The sequence below is a fragment of the Xiphophorus maculatus genome, chromosome 6 (genome assembly GCF_002775205.1).
Source record: "Xiphophorus maculatus strain JP 163 A chromosome 6, X_maculatus-5.0-male, whole genome shotgun sequence".
Taxonomy (NCBI): Eukaryota; Metazoa; Chordata; class Actinopteri; order Cyprinodontiformes; family Poeciliidae; genus Xiphophorus; species Xiphophorus maculatus.
The window spans coordinates 4,525,757-4,547,134 of record NC_036448.1 but is presented as its reverse complement, the minus strand read 5'-3'; the positions used below and the strand labels follow the sequence as shown (position 1 = coordinate 4,547,134).

At 38.7% G+C, this 21,378-nt stretch overlaps 1 protein-coding gene across 3 annotated transcripts in view; it reads left to right on the top strand.

Annotated features, from left to right (window-relative positions):
- LOC102226342 (cAMP-specific 3',5'-cyclic phosphodiesterase 4B-like) overlaps positions 1 to 21,378 on the top strand; it is a 67,045-nt gene that overhangs the window by 32,204 nt on the left and 13,463 nt on the right. For all 3 annotated transcript variants that reach the window (XM_023335537.1, XM_023335536.1, XM_023335538.1), the window contains exons 5-9: positions 887 to 1,081; positions 1,177 to 1,213; positions 1,734 to 1,804; positions 4,522 to 4,571; positions 20,573 to 20,685. In XM_023335537.1, the coding sequence (XP_023191305.1) occupies positions 887 to 1,081; positions 1,177 to 1,213; positions 1,734 to 1,804; positions 4,522 to 4,571; positions 20,573 to 20,685 (466 nt within the window). The remainder of the gene's footprint in view (positions 1 to 886; positions 1,082 to 1,176; positions 1,214 to 1,733; positions 1,805 to 4,521; positions 4,572 to 20,572; positions 20,686 to 21,378) is intronic.

The window sequence follows — 21,378 nt, the reverse complement described above, 5'->3', positions numbered from 1 at the left end:
TGTTGACATATTGCTGCACATGGACGGTTTTTGTCAAATTGTTTTGACAGAAAATATACACTAAACTTCCAGAGTTTCTTCTGTTACATTTTTTTTCATGGTTTGTTGCATCTGTTGGCTCCTCTTAGTGCTGAGGCTCTGACCTTTCAGTTTAAACTTCTGACCTCATCATCTGGTTATATAATATCTGGTACTCTCCTCCTGCCTCAACTCTCTGGTGATGAATAGATTATCTGTCTGTGCTTCTGCAGTGGCTCACTGGGTCATTCAGCTGTTATGAAAAGGCAACTGCAGTTATTTTACTGCAGTTTACACCTACAAGCATTTTGAGTGCAACTTTTTAGGCTCTGGTCATGAAGAAGTGAATATTCTTGCCCGTTCTTTTTTTCCTGGAACAGCTCAGAGTCTTTCAGATTGAATAGAGCGTTTGTGAACAGAAATTTTTGATCCTTCAGACAGATTCACAAAAGGATTGAGATGTGAACTTGGCTAACACATACATTTGCTTTGTTTAAAACGTCTCTTGTAACTCTGGCTGTGTGTTTATGGTTGCAGGTGAACCTAAACCCAATATCAAAACTTTAGCATGCAGTATATAACAGGTTTTCTTCCAGGAAACCTGGACCAGCTAGCCTTTGGCTAGGCTAACTGGTCAATGGCTAGCAGGTGAAAGGTTAGCTGGTGAAAGACCAGCTGGTCAAAGGTTAGCTGGTCTCTCACCAGCTAACCTTTGACCAGCTAACCTTTGCCAAAGGCTGGTCAAAAGTTAGCTGTGAAAAAGCCAGTTCAAGTTTTTTTTTTTTTGTTTTTTTTGTTTTTTTAAAGAAGGATTTGTATTCAAAATCATTGTTCAAAATCAGTTCATTTTGTTTGTTTCTTCTTTCAGCTTCGAGGTTGAAAATGGCCCGTCGTTGTGCTGCAGTCCATCAGACCCGCAGGCCTCTCCAGGCTCAGGATTGGTCCTGCACCCCAACCTAGCAGGTCATGGCCAGCGCAGAGAGTCCTTCCTGTACCGCTCTGACAGCGACTACGAGCTGTCACCAAAGTCCTTGTCGCGGAATTCATCCATAGTGGGAGAACTGTGCGTTGTGGACATATATGGCATCAATCAACCTGCTGCCTAATCAACCCTTACTTGTTTCACATATAACCACAAGTTGTCACATTTCTTTTCAGGCACAACGAAGACCTGATTGTAACTCCATTTGCCCAGGTAACAGCTGATCCGTCAGAAGATCTGGGGGGTTAGGGGGAACAAACATTAATAACAACTCAGTGACATATTTAAAACAAACTTGTCTGAAGCTTTTTAGATGCAAGGGCTTATTGTTGCAGATGGCTTCAGAACTTCCTTAAGATGAACTTTTCTGCCACCTGGTGGATCTGAATTAGCATAACAAGGCAGATGGACAAACAAAATCTTTTCTTTCTTCACCCTGTGCAACTCACATCAAATATTCAGTCAAAATTTTTTAAAGTTTAAATTTTTTTATGTGCATGTACTGCATATAAGATTGTATTGAAAGACAATATTAATACATTTAAATTTTTTAAAATAAGACCAGACAAACTTTCTTGACTATTCTAAACACTGCTTGCATTCCTTACATTCTTATCATGCAATTTGTCTTTCCGGAATAAATTAAGTTTGTTTATTTACTTGTTTTCATAGATTTGTGATTCTGCCCATAAATTCTACCTCTATGTATTAATTTTTGTTTTCCTGTTTTTAGGTTCTGGCAAGCCTACGGACTGTTAGGAACAATTTCACCACCTTGACAAATATACAATGTGCGTCTAATAAGTAAGTATATTTATTTTGTTGTTGTTCTACACATTGGTTTTATGTTCTAAATTAAATGGCTGACTGCAAATAGACAAAATATCTTACAAATTATTTTCGATCTAGTTTCTATCGCAAGTATCCTAGTGCACTTGAAAAAGACAAAACTAATTTGCAAGTAACCTTTCAGCAAAATACAGGAGCTTGTTTCAAGTCACTAATGCCTTAATATTGATGGAAAAATACTACTTATAATTTGCCAATGAAACAAGATATTTTTCTTATGTGATAAGAAGTAATGTTTTGTTCCACTGACAGATTATTTCACTTATAACTCGTACTTTTTCATCAATACTAATGAAAAGTTACCTGTAAGTTATTTTGACTTATTTCAAGTACACTAAAAATTAGACCAAAAATCCTTGGTAAATACTTGGTCTGTTTGGATGTTTCTGTCCAAACTAAAGCTATTTAAAATACTTATTTTTCTATTTTGTGTAGAAAAGGAGCTGAAAAATGTAGCTGTTAAAAATGCCTCACGTTTTCCTGAAAGAACTCTGCATGCCAATTTGTTTCCCCAGGGGGCGCCAAAACACCATAAACATTAATGCTAAAGTTAGGTTACAAATTGATTTGTTAAATTCTGCATATTTTCAGTGATGTGCAGAAATGAAATCCCTACAAACCACAGGGAGCTTTTATTTCTTTTTCTTTTGTGACAGAGGTGTTTGCCCCATTTTACTTCTTGATAGCTCAATATGAGCAGTTGCATCAGCTTGACCAGAGGTGATGCAACCTCAGGGAGAAGGGTCACTGTAGGTCTGTGACGGGTTCAGAGAATCCAGAGAGCAGCTGTTTAGCCTTTTCTGCTTTGATGACAAACATGGTTGCTGAAAGCAAGACAGCACGAAGAGGGAGAGAGAGCAGCACTTTGTTTTACATGATTTCTTACACAGCGAGTTTTAGACATGTTCTACATGTTTGTTGAACATCAAGTAGGCAAATGTTTTTTTGTTTTTTTTTATATGATCGGACAAAACTGCAGAGTCATGAAGAGGAAAAGCAGGAACAGGCACACAACTGTCCTTCACAAATATGAAAATGTCTAAATGTGTATGAAAATATGGGGGCATTAAGCAGATTGCAGATCAAGATCACAAATTTTTGTTTTAAAAAAAGTTATTTTCGGATATCTTCCAGTGTAACCTGGACCGAGGAAGCAGCACCGTGTTCTCTCTTCTGTGTTAACATAATGCAGCCTGTTTTCCCTGCTACAACGTTTAGAAAATTCGGGTGGATGACTACAATCGCCTGGGTGATTGATGACTATAGATGCAATTTATTCAGTTCACACTAGAAAACAATACACATTATTAGAGTTTATGAGAACAAGATGAGATTTCAACAAGTTAAATGTTTTAATGTCTTAGCATTCAGGAATTACTGTGAAGGTTTCACAAATCAAAAAAAAAATTCTGAGTCATTGTAGAATGACTTAGTCCACTTTAATCAGTCTTGATGTTGAATATCCTAATTCTAAAGTGGTCTTGATTGTAGAAAACATTGTGCATAATCCTTTTTTGTGTTTTCACAAGTAGAATAAATCTCAAATTGAATTTTTAAAGATCCTCTTTTCAGCACAATCCAGGTCAGGTTTGAGCAGCCCAAATATTTTTATCTAGAGACGATCAACCCAGTTGAGATTCACCAGAAAATAGTGAATGGCTTACAGGCTGTTGTCAACTGAGCCACCCGGACCAGCAGTCTGACTCCGTAACAGGCAACCAGAGAGCCGAAACAAGAGCTTCAAACATCGACGGTGTCACTCTTAAACCATTCGCCCTCATTTTCCAGGGTTTTAATTAGACACAGTCATGCTGACAGCAACAGGTTCACACTTCATCGCAGCAACTTGTGACATGAAATCTTGCTAGGCCTCAACTGTCTACCCAACATTGAGCACCGCTGGAGCAAGGCAGGCACGCCAACTGCTGTTGGTTGTTTCACCTTTGTTGAAATGGCAGCCGTGACATGTAGATACACTCCAATAACTCTGCAGTCATGGGGAGTGTCAGTGGTGGACTTATAGAACTTATTTGTGCAAAAGAGGTGGAAGATATGAAACAAATGAGCCGTTCATAATGTAACGCCACAAATCTGCAAGCACTGTCCATCACCTAGAGGAGCTCCACTGCATTTGGCTTCTGGAAAAGACTTACCATCTAGAAACCACTTGCTGCATTTTTGCTAGTTGTGCAGGAGGCTCCACTTCTGCTTTTCAAATATGTATGGTTGTATAATTGTGCATCTGTTTGCAGCCATTTTCACGTGCGAGTGCAAACGTTGAGTTGGGGGGCCTGGCCAGCAGCAGCTTATTTGGATTGAAAGTGACAACAGCTCATTGTGAAAAGCGATCAAAGTAGGCTGAACTGAGTAGGCCAAAGGTTCATTCTCTGAGAATGGTTTTGTGCAAAAAATATAATGAACATGTTTTGTATAGGTCATAGACCTATTCTAACCTGCTCAAGGAAGCATAATAGATCGCCTGTAAACCTAAATCTGGGCCAGTTTTCTTCATGTTTTGTTGCATGAGGAGTTTTTGGTGTAACTAAAGTACAACATGCTTTTGCATCAGCCATTTGTATTGAGCCATTCTTGATTACCTGTGAGTTTTAAATTTAAAAAAAAAGTCTCTTAGTATATATTTCATAGGATTCTTGTCTATTTTCTTGTTACAGAAGGTCTCCTGCTGCAAATCAGCCTTCGGTCACCAAAGTCTGTCTTTCAGGTAAATGCACTTTCTGTCACAAACAAAATGCTGTCTCAGTGAATTTGCATACTTGATTCTACCTGCAGCAAACTCTTTAATCACTTCTTTTAATCACACTTTTAAGTCACTTCTTGCTTAAAAAAAATTTAACAGGCACAAGAAGTAAGAAAAGTAACCTCATTGTGCTCAAAAATATGCTGTCAATGTTATAAACTAACTGGTTAAAAAGCTTGACGTTCCACATTTATGTAAGTAAAATCTTTTTTATTTGAGCCTTTTGTTGGCCGTCCTTTTACACCTCAGGGAGAGAGCCGCTTTCCCAGCTTGTGATTTGCCTGGGAAATATCTCTGTCATAAAATGAGGTGTTGTCTACACACGCTTGAATCTAGTCCTGCTAGTTCCAACGGCTTCCAAGTTGGGTTCAGGTACACATGATGAACTTCACACTGTTAATTTCTGGCTCATCATCCAGTTCAAACAAACCGCAACAGACAACCTCAAAGGATTTTGAAAAACAGAAATTGGTGCACGAGTTTGAATTGGTGCAATTTCACTTACCCACCGAGGTTCAGTTCACACAACCACAGTAATATCTGGGTATATTTGCGGAGAAAAAACCCACTCTTTTGTAGATAAAATTCTGGCCAAATATATTTTTTTCTGCTCTTGAGATCATGTGTAGCTTTCTTGAATTGCAGTCAAGCAAAGTTAGTGCATGCACTGCATGCATCGTACATGCAAATTAATCTCCTGAGTTATTAATGCAGTAGATTATTATTCAATGAAAGCAATAACAAAAATCCCATTCACAGCCATTTCACCTGTCAAAAATGGCAGTAATGCGGATGAGACTGCAGAATAATAATCGGTTTCAAAGTCAAATTATGTTTATGTGAAATACGGGAAAGAGAAGCGACAAAGGCAGGGGAGGGAGGCTGGAATAGATTATTGGTTCCTGCTGTACTGGTTCTTCAAGCCCAATTGACGTCAGCGATTGCCTGCACATGGGCGCTCTCAACTCCCTATCAGCACAGATGGGCCGCGCGCGCGGCGTCCCGCAGCAGGAAAAAAAACAAAAAAAACACAAAGCGGCTGCAGAAATCTTACTGTCCTTCCTCCACGCTCCTCACAAACCTTGACCTTCCCCAAGTAATCGCTGACGGTCTCTGCAAACCGTCTCATTAGGCTCGCTTGTGACGCACTGTGGAGATAGAAGGAGGGTAAAATAAAATAACCGTCCAAGACGAAAGTTTTCTAGACTTCCATATCGCATGGAAAGAAACTGTTCAATCCTCTACTACTGGCCTGCTTCCTCTGTGGGTTTATCCCCAAAACTCTTTGGCTTGAAAAGATACCGTTTTGTCTTTCTGAGTTTCCAGACCTTTTTTTTTTTAAATATGTAAGCCTGAAAGGAAGACTAAAACAAAATCCAAATATGAGATAAAGTCACCCCAACTCCAGACTGTTAAAGTTCTGAACATACAAGCCAGACACAGCACAAGAGGCTGATAAATGAAATGATCAAAAGTAGTAGAAACATGACCTTGGCCAGTGGGTGAAAGTGCTTTCATAGACTTCAAACGAGAATCAGGGGTTACAATAAAATCAGCTCAGCACCAAATGCGTCACTGGAGGCTTTTCACCTTGTTAAACATCTTATTCTTGTGACGTGAGGCGGGGAGGATTGGAGGGTGGCGGGGTTTAGCGGATCGCGTCGCAGTTCACCAAATGCCTAACAGGCCCCATCACACGCAGTCTCGTGAGTTGGCAGCCAACAAAGGACTGACTGATTCCGATTAGAGGCTTTGCTCCAAATGATCCCCGATAAATTCTACTTCACTGGGGAAAACAGAACTTGACGTTGACGTCTCCAAGCATCAGAATTGAATTGTTGAGGAAAATCTTATCACTCGTATGAACTGAAGTGTTGTCACGACCGACCGGCCTTCTGCTCACGGAGCAAAATGATTGCAGCGAATAAACGTTTTAATCAGTTAATGAGAGCCTGAGGAGTTAAACGTTTCAGTCAATACCAGCTGAAGAGCGGTCAGAGAACTAGAGAACAGTTTGATCGTTTTTTTCTGATACTTTGGGTACTAGCATGTCATGTTGACCCTTTTTATTGTTTTGGTAATTGAAGTACGCTGTAAAAACAAAGTCTCACCAAGTACTATGGGTATAGTTTCTAGTGTAAATATCTTAGTTTTGTCTTATTTCAAGTGTAGTGACTTACAAGAAACTTCTCAGCCAAATTTACGACATTGTTTTAGGTCAGTAACTCTTAAACATTGATGTAAAAGAACAAGCTCCACTGGCAAGTTTTTTTTTTGTACTTATAAAAACATTTTCCAATCATTATAAATGAAAAACTTGCCAGTGGAATTAGTTGATTTTCATTAATACTCCAATAACCTGATTAAAGTTACTTGTAAGTTAGTTTTGTCTCTAGAAACTAAACCAGAAATACTTGATAAGATTTTGTTTTTTCATTGTAATAAAAGTTGTGAATGTGAAAATGATATTCTCCATTATATGAAAACACATAGACTTAAATTGTCACAAGAACGTGAACAAATTAATACATCCGAGTGCTCAATGCATCTTACAGGTGCTGCTCTGTCTTTCTATAAACTGTTCATTTAATCAATCTTCAAAGTTGCATAAAATGTTTCTATCTTTTTAAAAATTGTGTGGCACTGGGAGCTTTTATTCATTAATATCTTGACAGATAGAAAGGTGCTGATTGGTGCAATTTTCTTTTCAACTTTGTTCATATCCCAGCCAGGTTTTTCTTATGTATTTCCAGCTCTCACACCATATTTTAATGCTTGATGGCTACTGATGCTGCTTAATTAGAATGTGAGCTAGCTTTAAAACATACAGCGTGACTCGGGTGCTTCATTATGTTACACAATGTGACAAACTAGAAAGAATTCATCCTCCAGTGAAAACCTTTTTAAAGCCTGTGTAACACAGACTTCCATGACGCCTGCATGGTTTTGCATGCTGATGCTTTACCTGAATAGCATGACAACGCTCAGTTTTCTACAGTATTCAATCTGATTCATGCTAAGTGAGAGCGATAAAGTGCATTTTTATCATTAAAACCTTCAGAATTAATTCACATTTATATAAATATTAGAGGACACTTTGAGATAAAGCACGTTTTATTTCATTGTTCTGATTAGATTTGTATTAGTTCAACACCTTACGGAGCAAAAACGCAAGCGTACTTCACCACTTTTTACAACTTTGGAGCAGTTCCTTCACCCGCTTTATTAGCGGACCTCTGCATGTGGATGCAATTTTATTCCATCACTGAATATATTGGACATAAATTAAAACTAACATTTAAAAGTGTTACATTTTGAAAGCTCATCAGCCACAACGTCATTAGCATCTACAACAACTCTTTGAAGAGAATTGTATGACTTAAAACAAAATTTATGTTCCCTCTGGGATTAAGAATGTCTTTGAATTGACTTGTACTTTAAAATGTTTTCAATGGGTGTGCAGATTTGTATCTACACAGAAGACTGCTAGTAGATTTTATGAGGTCTGTAGCAGAGACCTTCCCATTTAAAACACCTAGTACCAAATGGAGCATGTTGAAAGTATCTGGGCAGCGTAAACGTCTGCTACCAAAAGCACAAAAACTTCATACTAAGTGATCAGATTTTAGTTGATTTTTACTCTCTGGTTCAACAGCTACTCTGCTCTCTAGTGTGTTTTACTACAGACAATAATCTACCAGGATATTCCTTCTAAATAACTGGATGCATAAACTGTTTTTCATTGTTTGAGACTGGAGTCATTTCAGTAGGGCAGCTTTTCTGTTGATGCACTTTGGCTAGCGAGTAGCTGGAAAATTACGCTGTTTATTGAAAGTGGGGATAAATATTGCTTGTAAGTTTTTACTGGGGAAAAACCTCAGAACAAAACCCCACAACAAAAACAAAACCATTTTTCTAATTTTATGCCGGTTCTGATGTTTGGTTTGGTTTCTTATGTTCTACCACTGAAATGAGGTTCTAGTGTTGTTATGCTGTTTCTATTGTAAAACGTTTGCCAGCTATTCCCTTTTATGTCCACATACCGTATAACCAATATCGCCTGAATCCAAGCTTCTAGCTCTATTATATCAAATGGAAAAATTAATGTAGACCCTTTTTAGTTCCAAGGTTGTTTTGAATTAAAAACGTTCCACAATTTTCCCTTATCCTAAAATCAGAAAAGTGCAGCCTCTGTAAATGACATTCCATAATGGCACTTCTTATCCAAAGCTAATTTGAAAGAGTCAGTTCTTGCTTCCTGTCAATCTGTAACTGGTTATCGGGTATTTTGCAACAATTTGGAGTCTTATTATTGTCAGAGATGCATTTAAGATACTTATCAGACCGTTTTATGTTCAGAGACATTACAAATAGTCTTAAGGGCTTCATCTTGGATAAAAGCTTTAGTTGGCACATTAACAGTTGGCTTAAAATAACTCAGTGTCTGAGTATGACTGGTTTTGAAGAAAATGACTTGACAGCTTGTCAGAAGACTTCCGAGACAATGCCAGCGGGACAGAGGTGTAAATGTTTGTCTATAACTTACAGCATGATGGCTAAGAAATCAGCAATAGAGTGATGAAGCGACCTTCTCAAGATTAGTGGGCTGAAAGACTTTAGAAGTGAATTGAGAAACAAGGGATTACAAATTAGATTGTTAGTTTTCCTGCTCAAAGTTGAAGAAATGCTGTTTCTTTTCCACTAACGCCTTTCTTGTGCAGAATGTGGGTCACCGCGCCGTAGCCCCACTTCCTTCTGTTTTTACCACGGTTGATCCAACGTCAGCAGCAGATAAAACGATGCCTCCTCACTGTGTTAAATTAGATTTTTATGTTCACGCCATAATCACTTTTTTCAGTTGACTTAATGAATCATCAGTGGACTGAAGGTTTATAGCACTTTTCTAGTCACATTCACCCAGTCACACTTTCAGATGCACACACATCTATACACCGACATGCACATCGGGCCAACTTTGACTTAATCGCCTTGCCCAGGGGATCAGCGACATGTGATGAGAAAAAGCTGGAATTGAACCTACAACATGCTGATTGCAAGACAACTCTACCAACTAAACCATACGTCAGGGTTCCCCCAAGGAAACTTGCTAAGCCTGGTGGTAGGGATGCTAGGGCAGTCCACCAGCGTGTTTTAAAGTTAAAAAATGTTTAAAGTTGACAGCAACTTAGAAAATATTACTGGGGTGTCATTGGAAGACATTATTGACAATACCTGATCACCAACTTTAAAGTCTTAAAAAGTGGCAAACATAAAAAAAACCCAAAATATATACCATTTTTTTTTATGAAACAACTGATCTATTATCCTTGACTTGTTATTTTGTTAGCTGAAGTTGTTAGCGTGTAGAACAGTAGAGACAGGAAGTGATGCGGAGATCCGGTGAATGAAAACAAAAAGACATCTGACCTCAGTTTCAGTTCAAAAACATGAATAATAAATTTTTTTGTGTTGGAGTTCTCATAAAATTAGTCCTTTATTCTTCAAAAATAACGGCTTCATTCAAGTAATAATACGATTTTATTCTCGTATGACTTCAGCTCTATTCATGTGTCATGATTTGATTTTTTTTTTTAGCCTGACCTTTTATATTTCATTGTAGAGTCGACTTAAATTCAAAGTTCAAATAATCAGAAGCTGTTAAACACGCTTGTCAAACAATATTGCTGCGTTGGCTGTACTGATATCACTCCAAACTATAGAACCCTATGGAAAGCACTGGATTTTTTCCAAAAGTTCAAATCTCCAGAAACCAAAAATTCAATCAATTGATAAATTCGATTTATCGCACAGCCCTACCGCAAGCCGGTGCTTCTCAAACAGGGTTTAAATCTAAACGTGTCACTGCTGTTTGCAGATTTCCTTAGAAATGTCACATGGATCAATGTCGAGAAATCCATGAGTATAAGCCGACACCTAAAAGCAGTCATTTGTGTTGAAATGCATTCTTCGTTTATTTTGATCCTCTTCACTGAAACACAATACAACAGAGGGAGGAGCATTTACCAGAAAACACGTACGTATGTAGTGACGCAATAACTTGGCATCCACACAGATTTCTGCTTAAGGAAAGAAATACCCAACCTGTTCCTAATTGTTTTTTTGTTTCTTTTTCATAACACCAACTCTCTCATTAACCTTATTTTAGCAATGAAACCAGTTTGGTGGGAAATCCCTCATGCTGCCCTCATGCATTAAATAATAAAATAAATTTTATTTTCCTTACCTACTTTTGATAAGCAAGTCAAACTGATTAGGGTGTTTTTTTTTACTTTTTTCGCTTAAGGATAAAACTGATAGATCTAAAGGAAATTACAGTGACTGAAATGAAGAGGTAAACATTCTTAATAAAGGGCGATACTTGACTTTGTGCGTAAATTGTCCGGGGCGTGGGGCCGCACACAATGGTGATTACTCATTAATCTTTTGTGTCTTTTTGTAAACATGCTCTAAAGCAAGTCATGAATGGCTTATCCGAAACTGCAAAGGTAAAAACACAATAGCTTGAGCTGTAGTGTTTTGTTTTTTCTTTAAGCTGTGGAATATTTAGAGTGAAGTATACTTTAAGGAGTTGGTTTTAGAGGCATGACAAATTATAAGCGTTCTTTTAAGTAGGAATTATCTTATCCTCTTACAAAGTAGGTTTGTTTGGCAATTCCTTTAACAATTATCGAGAACTCTTGAGAATTGTGCATCAGAATTTCCCATAATAAAAGAGGGAAACAGAGTTCTGAGTAGTTGAATCATTTCTTGAGAACCTCAAAGGTTTTAAAGTTGGGGAGCAAACATCCCCCACTTTTGGACTTCAGGAAACTTTTTAAACAAGCTAGCCAAAAATAAAAATAATATTCTTTAGGGTTAGTGCGATTCAGTTCACCCCATATTCCACTGTCCAATATGGAAATAAAAGTTGATTTAAAGCTCTGGACAGGCAGAGATGAAATGAATGCAATCCGAATCATTGTTTTAGGTGCTATAATAATGCTGCGTCTTTTTCATTTACCATAAATCTGATAAGATCCTGTAGAAAACTGCCAGGGATTGAATGTTTTTTGATTCATTGTGAAAACATTTGTAGGTATTATCTGTCACTGTGATTCAGTGAGATATCTGCGACTTTGTTTCTTGAATGTCACTTGAGCAGCTGATCCGTCAGCCTACTTCATATTGTCACATAGGTGCTGTTCAAGTCGTTTTCGAATTTCCATTTGAGGCTTTAGTCAGGTCTTAGTGTTTGAAATTGAAAGCAGCTTTTTCAAAATTACAATTGCTCTTTAACTCGGGGAATGGTTGCTTAGGATGGCACCCGACCGACACGAAGTAGGCCGCATCACAATTCAACCGATGCATCTCTGCATCAATGCTTAAATAAATATGAACAATTTCTTAATTCTGAGGAGGAAAATAGCTTCATTCTGCTATTTGATCCTCTTTTTTTTTTAAATAAAAGTTCAAATATAGAAACACGATACACAATTTATTGTTTTTAATGAGTTCCTGTAAACGGGTTTTCATAAACAAGAGATGAATGGGTTGTTTGACATACAGACAGCTGACCAGACGCTTTACTGCACGCCTGATGGTCAGAACCGAGCTGATCCGTCATATTCAGTCTGGCCATCGGTCTCCACTAATGCCTGCAGCAGCCACTCTGCTCCGCAGCGAGAATCCATTTCACATTTTCCGGCGCCTCGGCCAAAGGAAGGGATCTGGCGGGCCGAGAGCAAGTAGCCTGCTTAAGTATTTGAATTATGCCATTGACGTCAGCACAGTCATAAACTTCAGCTCGACCCATCCCTCAAACTTCCCCGTGCCAAAACGGCTCCATGGAGCATTGTGAAGGAGCCGTCAGACTGGTCTTCCTGGGGTGCGTGTTTGTGTGTGGGGGTGCGCGTGTGTGTGTGTTGAAAGCTTTTTGTTTTGATAGGTGAAGAGATAACATCAGAGTTGTAAGCTATGCAGAAACTTAATCAGTGACAGTTGTTTGTGAAGATGTGATTGACGGACGGTTTCAGGGTTGAATCGACTTTTTTTTTTTATGTCCATGAGGTTCTTAGGAAAATGCAACAATTAAAAGTGACAGCAAACTTATTTCAATCTGTTCCAAACTTATTTTTTTCGCACACTTATTAGTTTCAACATTTAGAGATAAAAGAATACTAAATAACATTGGTGCATTTAGCTCAACTAAACCAAAATGCAACTATTATCTCTCATTGTTCCTCTACACGTTTGTCTGTTCATTTAGAAATATACATTTTAAATTTTATGAAATGGTCCAAACCAATAGAAGATATTTGCGTATAGAGCAAGACACCTACTGGTTTTCTTAAACCAGCACACAAAGAAAATGATTGACACAAGCTTTGTTGAGTGCGAGCAACATTGCTGTAGGCAAGTCGGCAATCACTACCAAGATCTTTAAAATTGCACGTTTCCCCGTCACGTGGACTCCAAGCTGACTTTTCACCCAAAGACCAGGTTAAAGTCTCACTGCGATTATTTAATTTTTGTGTCATTTTAAATATAATTGCAAAACCTATTTTTCCCCTCTGACATTTGAGGATGTACTGACGTAGATGTGGGGTGATGCAACTGTAAATCATTGTAAACCAGTGAATCATTAAACCACCCCAACACCTCCCTTTAACACAGACACACACTCCTCCATCTCCAGCTCTGCAAAGCCACAACAGTGTGAAAGCGTTGCATGTATTGTCGTCAAAGGGCTCGCGTTATCCATGGAGTTGTGATGGAGAATGGGACTGTTTGCATACGTGCTGATAGCTTAGCAGTATTTAGATTTAATCAGAGGACGGTGACTCAAGGCTGCAGGTCCTTCAAGTTCACAATAAGTGATTACTAGTAGCCCGATCCTCCTGTGCGGGTTTCTGGAAATGCATTTTTTTTAAAAATCAGAAAAAGTATTTTTCAGTCCTGGTAGTTTCAGCCTTTTGTTGAAAACTGACCATGTTTTGCCTTAGCCTACTTTTGAATAAAAACAACTCAATCCGTATTAGTCAGGCGCAAGTCACCGAGTCATTACTAATTAGCAACCTCAGGTTTACGTCAAACATTTTTTTAAAACTGCTTATGGCAACTTCTTGACTGATGTGACTCGGTTCACTAACAAAAGTAAAGGGCAAATTTTAAGCCCTTTAAAATTTTACTAAATATCACTCATGCTTGGAAAAACTGGTTCTCGTAATAATCATCCGTATATTTCTGTAGGTGACTCTAGTTCCAGTTCCAATTAAATCATGCGTCACATTTCATTTTTTATTTCATTCACTCATTCATTTTTCAATGTGAATAGTTCATGTACTGATTAAAAGAAATCATGAATGAAAAGTGCAAACTTATATCTGCAGACATAATTCTAATACACAAACAATAAAAAATAGACAACAAAACGTCAGCTTATTTAACGCCATTTCACTTCAACATAATTTTCAAATTTCTTTTAAATGCAGAAAGAGACTTAGATTGTTTTTTCTCGCTGTCAAGATACATTAGTAACAAAACATGGAAGTAATTAAGTGCCTTTTAATTATGGAGCAGAAAAGTTTTAAAAAACACAATAGGGAAATAATTGATCAAATAAAGTGACATTTTAAACAGATTTTCAAAATCAATAAGATAATTGTTGAAAATAGTCTCCAGTAGGCAGGAAATGCCAAATTTTTGCTTCAACTAAAATGGATGTAAGGGCCGAAATCATGGGGAGAGAATCATTGGTCGGCCCCTTCAGAGTCCCTGAAGGTGTGAAAATGACCTCAGCAAAGTAGATGGACTTTCTGACTGATCACTTTCTTTCATGGTTCAAAAAGAAGAGCCAAACCTTCAGCAGCAAAATCATCTTCATGCATCACAATGCACCATCTCATGCTGCAAGGAATACCACTGTGTCATTGGCTGCTATGGGCATAAAAGGGGAGAAACTCATGGTGTGGTCACCATCCTCCTCTGACCTCTGACCTCAACCCTATTGAGAACCTTTGGAGTTTCCTCAAGCAGAAGATCTGAGGGTGGAACGCAGTTCATATCAAACCAGCAGCTCTGGGAAGATTTTCTGACATCCTGCAAAGAAATTCAAGCAGAAACTTTCCACAAACTCACAAGTTCAATAGATGCAAGAATTGTGCTGTGATATCAAAGAAGGTCCAATGTTAACATGCAACTCAATCTGTTAAGATCGTTTTGATTGAAATAGCGTTTGATTTTAGTACATGTGAACACTCAATGCTGCACATTCTAAGAATGACCTTTTGCAGTTCTTTATAATCCATAAAATGTTTAGAAAATCTGCTGTGCAGAATAATTTGGAACATTTTGCATTTTGAGTTTTTTATTTTTGAAAAAAAATACTGTTCTCCTGGGGAGCTTTGATCAGTAAATTTTGATTTATAGTGTAATAGTTCATGACTTGAAAATTATACTGACCATCATTTTCATTGACCATTTAAGAAAATCTGAGAAGACATCACTTGAATAATAATTTGGAACATGGTGTAGATTCCTAAATACAATCACCATTATCTTAACATAAATTCAGAATTGGAGAGTGAGACAGAGTACATAAACTAGGTCAGGAGTGTCGTGTTCATGTTTTTGGTACCAATAAGCTTTGTTAAATAAGACATCTTGAGAATGGCTGTACATCTTTATTGCTCTTTTCGTATGAATGTACATTTTGGGTAACTCCAAGAAGTGTTTTAAATTAATGATTAATGTTTTAAATTAATCATTGCCATGATTGTATTGTTGCATAAAATCATGGCAACAAAATAATCTGTTCTCTATTAAAGGACTTCACCATAATCTCATATTAGTAAAAATGTTTTCCAGATGTTAGAATGATCTAAATTGACTGTCTTCACTTATCAAAGCCAAAATGAAGACGCTGCATGTGGAAAACTAATCATGCTCATCGTTTGATTGATCATCAGCAAAGAAAACCACCTGAAAGCAGGACTTTTGGCAGGTTTTGCTGGGGCCGTCCGTTATCGCACGTAGGGAAAAACAGGAGACATGACATAAGTTGTAATTGTTGCGCTCCATAAATCTTGAACAGGTTATAGAGCCAAACCTTTTGAAGTTCATGGAAGTTCAGGGGAAAACAATATTCACAAGTGGAAAGATTTAAGACAGTTGCCAAGGTTTCTTGTTGTTGCTTAAGAGAATTACATAAGACAGTTCTAACTTCATAAGCCACACCTTAAATGTTGAAATTCTTGAGAGCAGGAATAGAACAACTGTGGCTTTTTATGGAAGAGGTACTTTATTCCGAACAGTATATGGCAAAGTTGTATCTGGAACAATAAACGTTTGACTAAAGTAGAGATGTTTAGCAATGTTGGCATGTTGGAAAAATAAAAACAAAATACATCCTCCTTGTGTTTTCGCCAATAGCAACGTCCGATTGTTGATCTTGTGACTCGTGCAACACAAAAAAAAGGTTTGTATTTAAAAGGGTTTCTATTGCATTTTTACAAAGTCATCCTAGCACAAAAACGTTTCCATCACATTTCGGGAGTTTTTTTGTTTTTTGTTGTTTTTTTTCTAAATTGACGTATTTCCGTTAAGCTTCTTCATTTAATATGGTAAATGTAAATGCAGGTAATGACTAATTTCTCTGTATACCAAAGCATTGTAGAATCAAATGTGTGTCCGTCTGTCTTACAGCTGAAGCTTGGTCCAGACTACCTCGTGAGCAATTAAGCAAATTTAGAGTGTGCCACTGTGCAGCCTAAATATTGTGAAATCTTCTTTTGTACAATTGTAGTTAATTTATTATATCCCGACATATAAAAAGGGTGTACTTTCATTTAGACATAAGGAAATATACTTTTTGTGATGTTTTAATACTTGTACTGCAGGAAAAACTCCGCTCTAGATGTTAGAATAGCATTATTGATGAAAAGAAGCTGTAGATAGTTTGAGGTTTGAGACTTGGCTAGGGTGAGAAGGATGTAAGGGGAAGGTGTCTTGGTGGGACCGAAGGCCTGGACTCGGCCCTGGTCGTTAGTGCAGTTGATGACTCTTACAGAAGCTGTTTTGTGGTCCTCGAAGGGAGTGAAGGAGAGCGCGGATGCAGACAGAGTCTGTCTGCACACTGAGGTCTGTTGTCCTCTTTGCAGGTTTCAGCATGTGGCTAAAACATTACTGCCTCCCAAAAAAATCGACTTCCACTGAAAAAGGAAAGGGAAAAAAAAACACGCTGGAAAAGTACCTGTCTGGAAGCAGATTTGTCAAACGGATCGTGCGTCACTCCTTCGTTGACTGGTGATTCTGTGAAATGTCAGCCCACTTAGCTTTGCATTTATGATCAGCTGAAGGTGATGATTGGTTCAGCACTCCATCAACTCGGTGTGTGTGTGCATGTGTGTGTGTTACTTGGTTTTTCTTTTGAAGTTCAGCTCAAACATATAATTATTACACAACTCCAGTTAGAGAACGATAGCCTCAGGTTTTCTTTAGACAGAAAGAAACATATCCCCCGCTTTTTCTTTGAGTCATCTCCTCCAACGCTGGTCAAATTTTCAGTTGATTCTGAATCATAAAACAGTTTTTTTTTTGTTTGTTTGTTTTTTTTTTTACTTTTTGAGTGCCCGAATTTAAATAAATAGATGGCATCCTCCAACAGGGTTTTGTTTCATGACACATCTCAAGCACCTGTATATTGTTACATCCTACCTCTGAGTTAAAAATCATTTTATTTCCTTTTTCATTTTTGAGGAAACCAGAGCACATGGAGTATACCCATGTATAAACTCACAGAACATCCAAATGCCACAGAGAATCCAGAGCCTTTTTCTACAGAGAGACAGTGTTAACAACTGGGCCACCCTGCAGCCAAGACTGAATGACTGCAACCTTTGCAACAAATATGATCAAATTATTAAAATGCAAAGACAATCAACTAGACTTTTGCTTAAATGGAATATGCACAATAAAACACTGTCAAATAACTAAACATACTGGCCATTGTACAAAAAAATATATACATTGAATAAATTCTAGTCCAGTCCACCAGCGGCTGATCGTGTTTTTGTGTTAAAAATGTTACGTTGCATAGAGTTGGTGGTGCACAACCAGGCATCATTATCTGGAAATAATAGAGCATGAGGTCAACAGGCAGGTGCAGGGACGGCACCATTGGTGTACAACCCTTCGCGCCCAGTTCATTGCGCCAACTATAAATTTAGCTTAAGCCGTCTTTACTGGCAATGTTCCTGGTGTATAAAATCCCCTATCTGAAATAAACAATGTGTAGCCTGGTGGGGGGTTTATAAATGGGAATACAATCAATATATTTGACATGTAACAAACAGTAACTATGTCAGTATTTAACCAGCATAAAATTCTAAAAATATTTGGTTACTGGTTGTGTATTTTTACTCCACTGCCAGATGTCGACGTCAGTGGCTGTTTGATGCTACTGTGATGAGATGGTAGAATAAATTTGTAGCTGGTCTGACTCTTGTTTGACTTAAAATATCTGAGTTACTGCCTATCTGATGACATGACCATTTTCTCCTTCTCCACGACATTCTTCTTATTTTTAAGCAGTTATGAGGAACAGTGGCAAAACCTGAAGCTTCTACCGCGCATGTTACTTAAAAGGTTGCTGCTAGGTAACAAAGAAGTGAGAGAGTGAGTTGATACCACCAACCTTTGTTAGCTGGGCCATGATGGGTCAAGAGGTCAAAGCCTTTCCAGAATGTCGTGCAGTTCGGGATCGGAGTTCAGTGAAATTGTAGAATATTCTATTGGACGTATTTTCTATTCACATTGATCACGTATCTATTGCAGTAAATCTTATTATTGCTTTATCAGCCAGCATTAAGTTTGGTTTTAGCTAAGTTGGGTGTCTCCATTGGCAGTGTGTTCCTCACTGTGGTGGTGTGAATATTGACAGGGACGTGGATGGCCCATGAGACTGAGAACAAAATAACATAATTTTTGTCATGCAACTGCGACAATGAAAACCGATTTCGTCACATCAACCCAACCACACAGGGTTCTTTGGCCTTCCAAAAAGTGGGTTGAAAAGAATAAGCAGTTACCTAGATTACTGAAAAATTGGTTCTCTTTGTTTCCTTCTATGCCTGTGATGGGATGGCTGGTACCCCTCCTCAGCATAGACACACAGAGAACAAATAACCATGCACATACTCAATGACACACAAGGACAATTTGAAAGTCAAATCCTTAAATCTACTTTGATTCTGTTCAAACAGAAAAAACACAAGATTTGGCTTGAAAAAGGAGCTTTGAGCAGAAAGTGTCAAGTTTTACTCCGTTTTTGAGAGTTTTGACTCAGAATATGTGGTTCCTCTGAATAATTTGGACTGCGAAGCTTGCCATCCACTTGTACTCTATTTTATAAGCAAATGTTCTTTTGTTATAACTGTGGCATAATTTGTAAAAAAGAAAAGAAAACTGCAGAAATTTCACTTTCTTTATTGTTTCGAAGTATTATTCTCATCATCTTGTTCTGATCACAGTTCAAAGTGGGCGGCTTCCTCAGCTGTGCAATATGTCTGAAGTTTTTTTTTTCTTTTTTTGCTGTTCTTTGTTAAAAAGTGGTGGTAAAAAATCTGTACGCCATCACTGTTCTTTGAAAGGCTTTGATCTGCTATATTGACGTAAATTGGAGAGTAGCACGCTGGCTGTCTTGTTGTGTTAAGCATATGGACTAAATTCCTTCCATGTGTGAAGCCCTATGAAGTAGAGATCAGTCTTTTCCATCAGAAAAGGGAAGGTAGGGAGATCCAGATGCATTCAACGGTCCCTCCCTGCAGAAATTTTTCCTTTGTATTTTCGTCTTTTCTTTGTTTCTTCATACTTGCACACGTCTTATTTCTTTTAAACCCGTCTTTTTCCTTGTAAGTACCCACGCTCCTGGCAGATGTGAGTCATCGCTGGAAACGGCAGAGCTATTAAACTGAACAACATTGATCCAGGGTTTTTTTTGTGTGTTTTTTTTTTCCTGATCCACTCCATGTTTTGCAGACGTTCGCGACCAAAGAGGAAGTGCTTTGGTTTCTTTGGCAGAAGCAAGGCTCTAGCCTGGCTTCCCCCAGTCAGTGGGGGGAGTGAAAATTTGCCTCTCATGTTGCTTGTGCAAACAAGTGTTGCTGTTTGATATAAATTTTTTCCTTCCTTCCAGAGGGTTTGAGAGGAAAGAGGGCGTTTGTGAGGCTCACGGTGGCGTGAGCTGCAGCCGAGGCAGTTCAGCAGAGGCACGACCTCATGTTTCAGAAAGGAAGTCATCGGGAGAGGAAGAAACGGGGTCTTTCTCTTTGAAGCAGTGACAAAGTGCTTTTACGCTTCTTACCCACAGAACTTTCACAAACACAATACAAAGGACAACATCATGCAAGTGAAAATAAAGTGAAAGTTTTTCTTTTATCCACACATCTCCTTAGGAGGGGAAAGATATAGAGTCACTGTCCTTCGTGGTTCAATGGTGGGGTCTCAAGCACGTTGGCTGTAGGAGGCAGTAGGTCTTCCTTACTTTCACGCCACTTGTTCAGACGAGTAGCAATGAAAAGGGGAGAAGTTATTGAGAGTGGCTGAGGAGAAGGGGTGGGGGAACCAGACAGAGTGGGAGGGGGGGTTTGTAGAGTTCACCAGTGCGAGGGGAAGAAGGGGTACATGGAGAATGAGGCTGCACATGAATAACTCTCCCCTCAGTTTGTCTGGAAAATCCAACTTCCCTGAACTCTCTGAGGCGGCATAGAGCTCTACGGAGATGAAGGAGCTCTGTGTGCACCCATCCCCCTCTTCCTCGGCATCTTCCGGACATTCCACGGGCCAGTCCCCCGTGCAAACTGCAGGCCATCCCGCTACCCTCGGACCGCCACGCGCCCCGTCGGCAGGCTCGAGCGCGGCCATGGATCCGCTTGGACCTGACTACGTGTCCGTGTGTCTCTTGGCAGACGAGTCCTACCAGAAGCTGGCCATGGAGACGATGGAGGAGCTGGACTGGTGTCTGGACCAGCTGGAGACGATACAGACGTACCGGTCTGTCAGCGACATGGCCTCCAACAAGGTAGGATGCTTTCTGTCTACATCAGAACTGTACAACTTTTGGTTTCGGGAGTTGTGTTGGAAATGCGGGTTTCATTTCAAAGATGAACGAAGAGAGGGAGCTTTGGTCTCTCTTTGTGTTCAAGCTTACAAATAATACGATTGCGGTCTCAGTTTGTCCTTCTACAGTTTAAATCCTTGGTGCCTTAACACTAAAATATTAGAGAACAACCAAACTCTGAGACTGACACCATCATGACAGGACCGTTTTAATTCCGCTCCTCCACACTTCTGTAAAACTGCTTTATCTGCTGTGTGGTTGTTCATATGCTCAGCATATGCAAAATGTTTGTTGCCACATTGACGCACTTGCAAATCACTTTAGGGATCTCGGATACAAAAAATAGGAGAAGCATGAATAGAGTGTTTTACATATTATACAACAAGGTTCCTGTTATCTCTGAAGATGTGTAAGTCCTGCTCCATGGAAATGGTCGCATTTCATTTGCAGACATGCATTTCAGCTGACTGCAAAAGGTACATGATCGTAGCTGAATAGAGGCAGCGTTCAGTCCAGTGCGACGTGCATATGGGCTCTTTTGTCTTTATCTGACTGAGATGTTTAAGCAAATTAGCTAAAGAGAAAATTTTATAAGAAAGACCAAATTTAAGTTAAAGCATTTGAGGTCACCTGCAGTCACACGCACAGGCATTA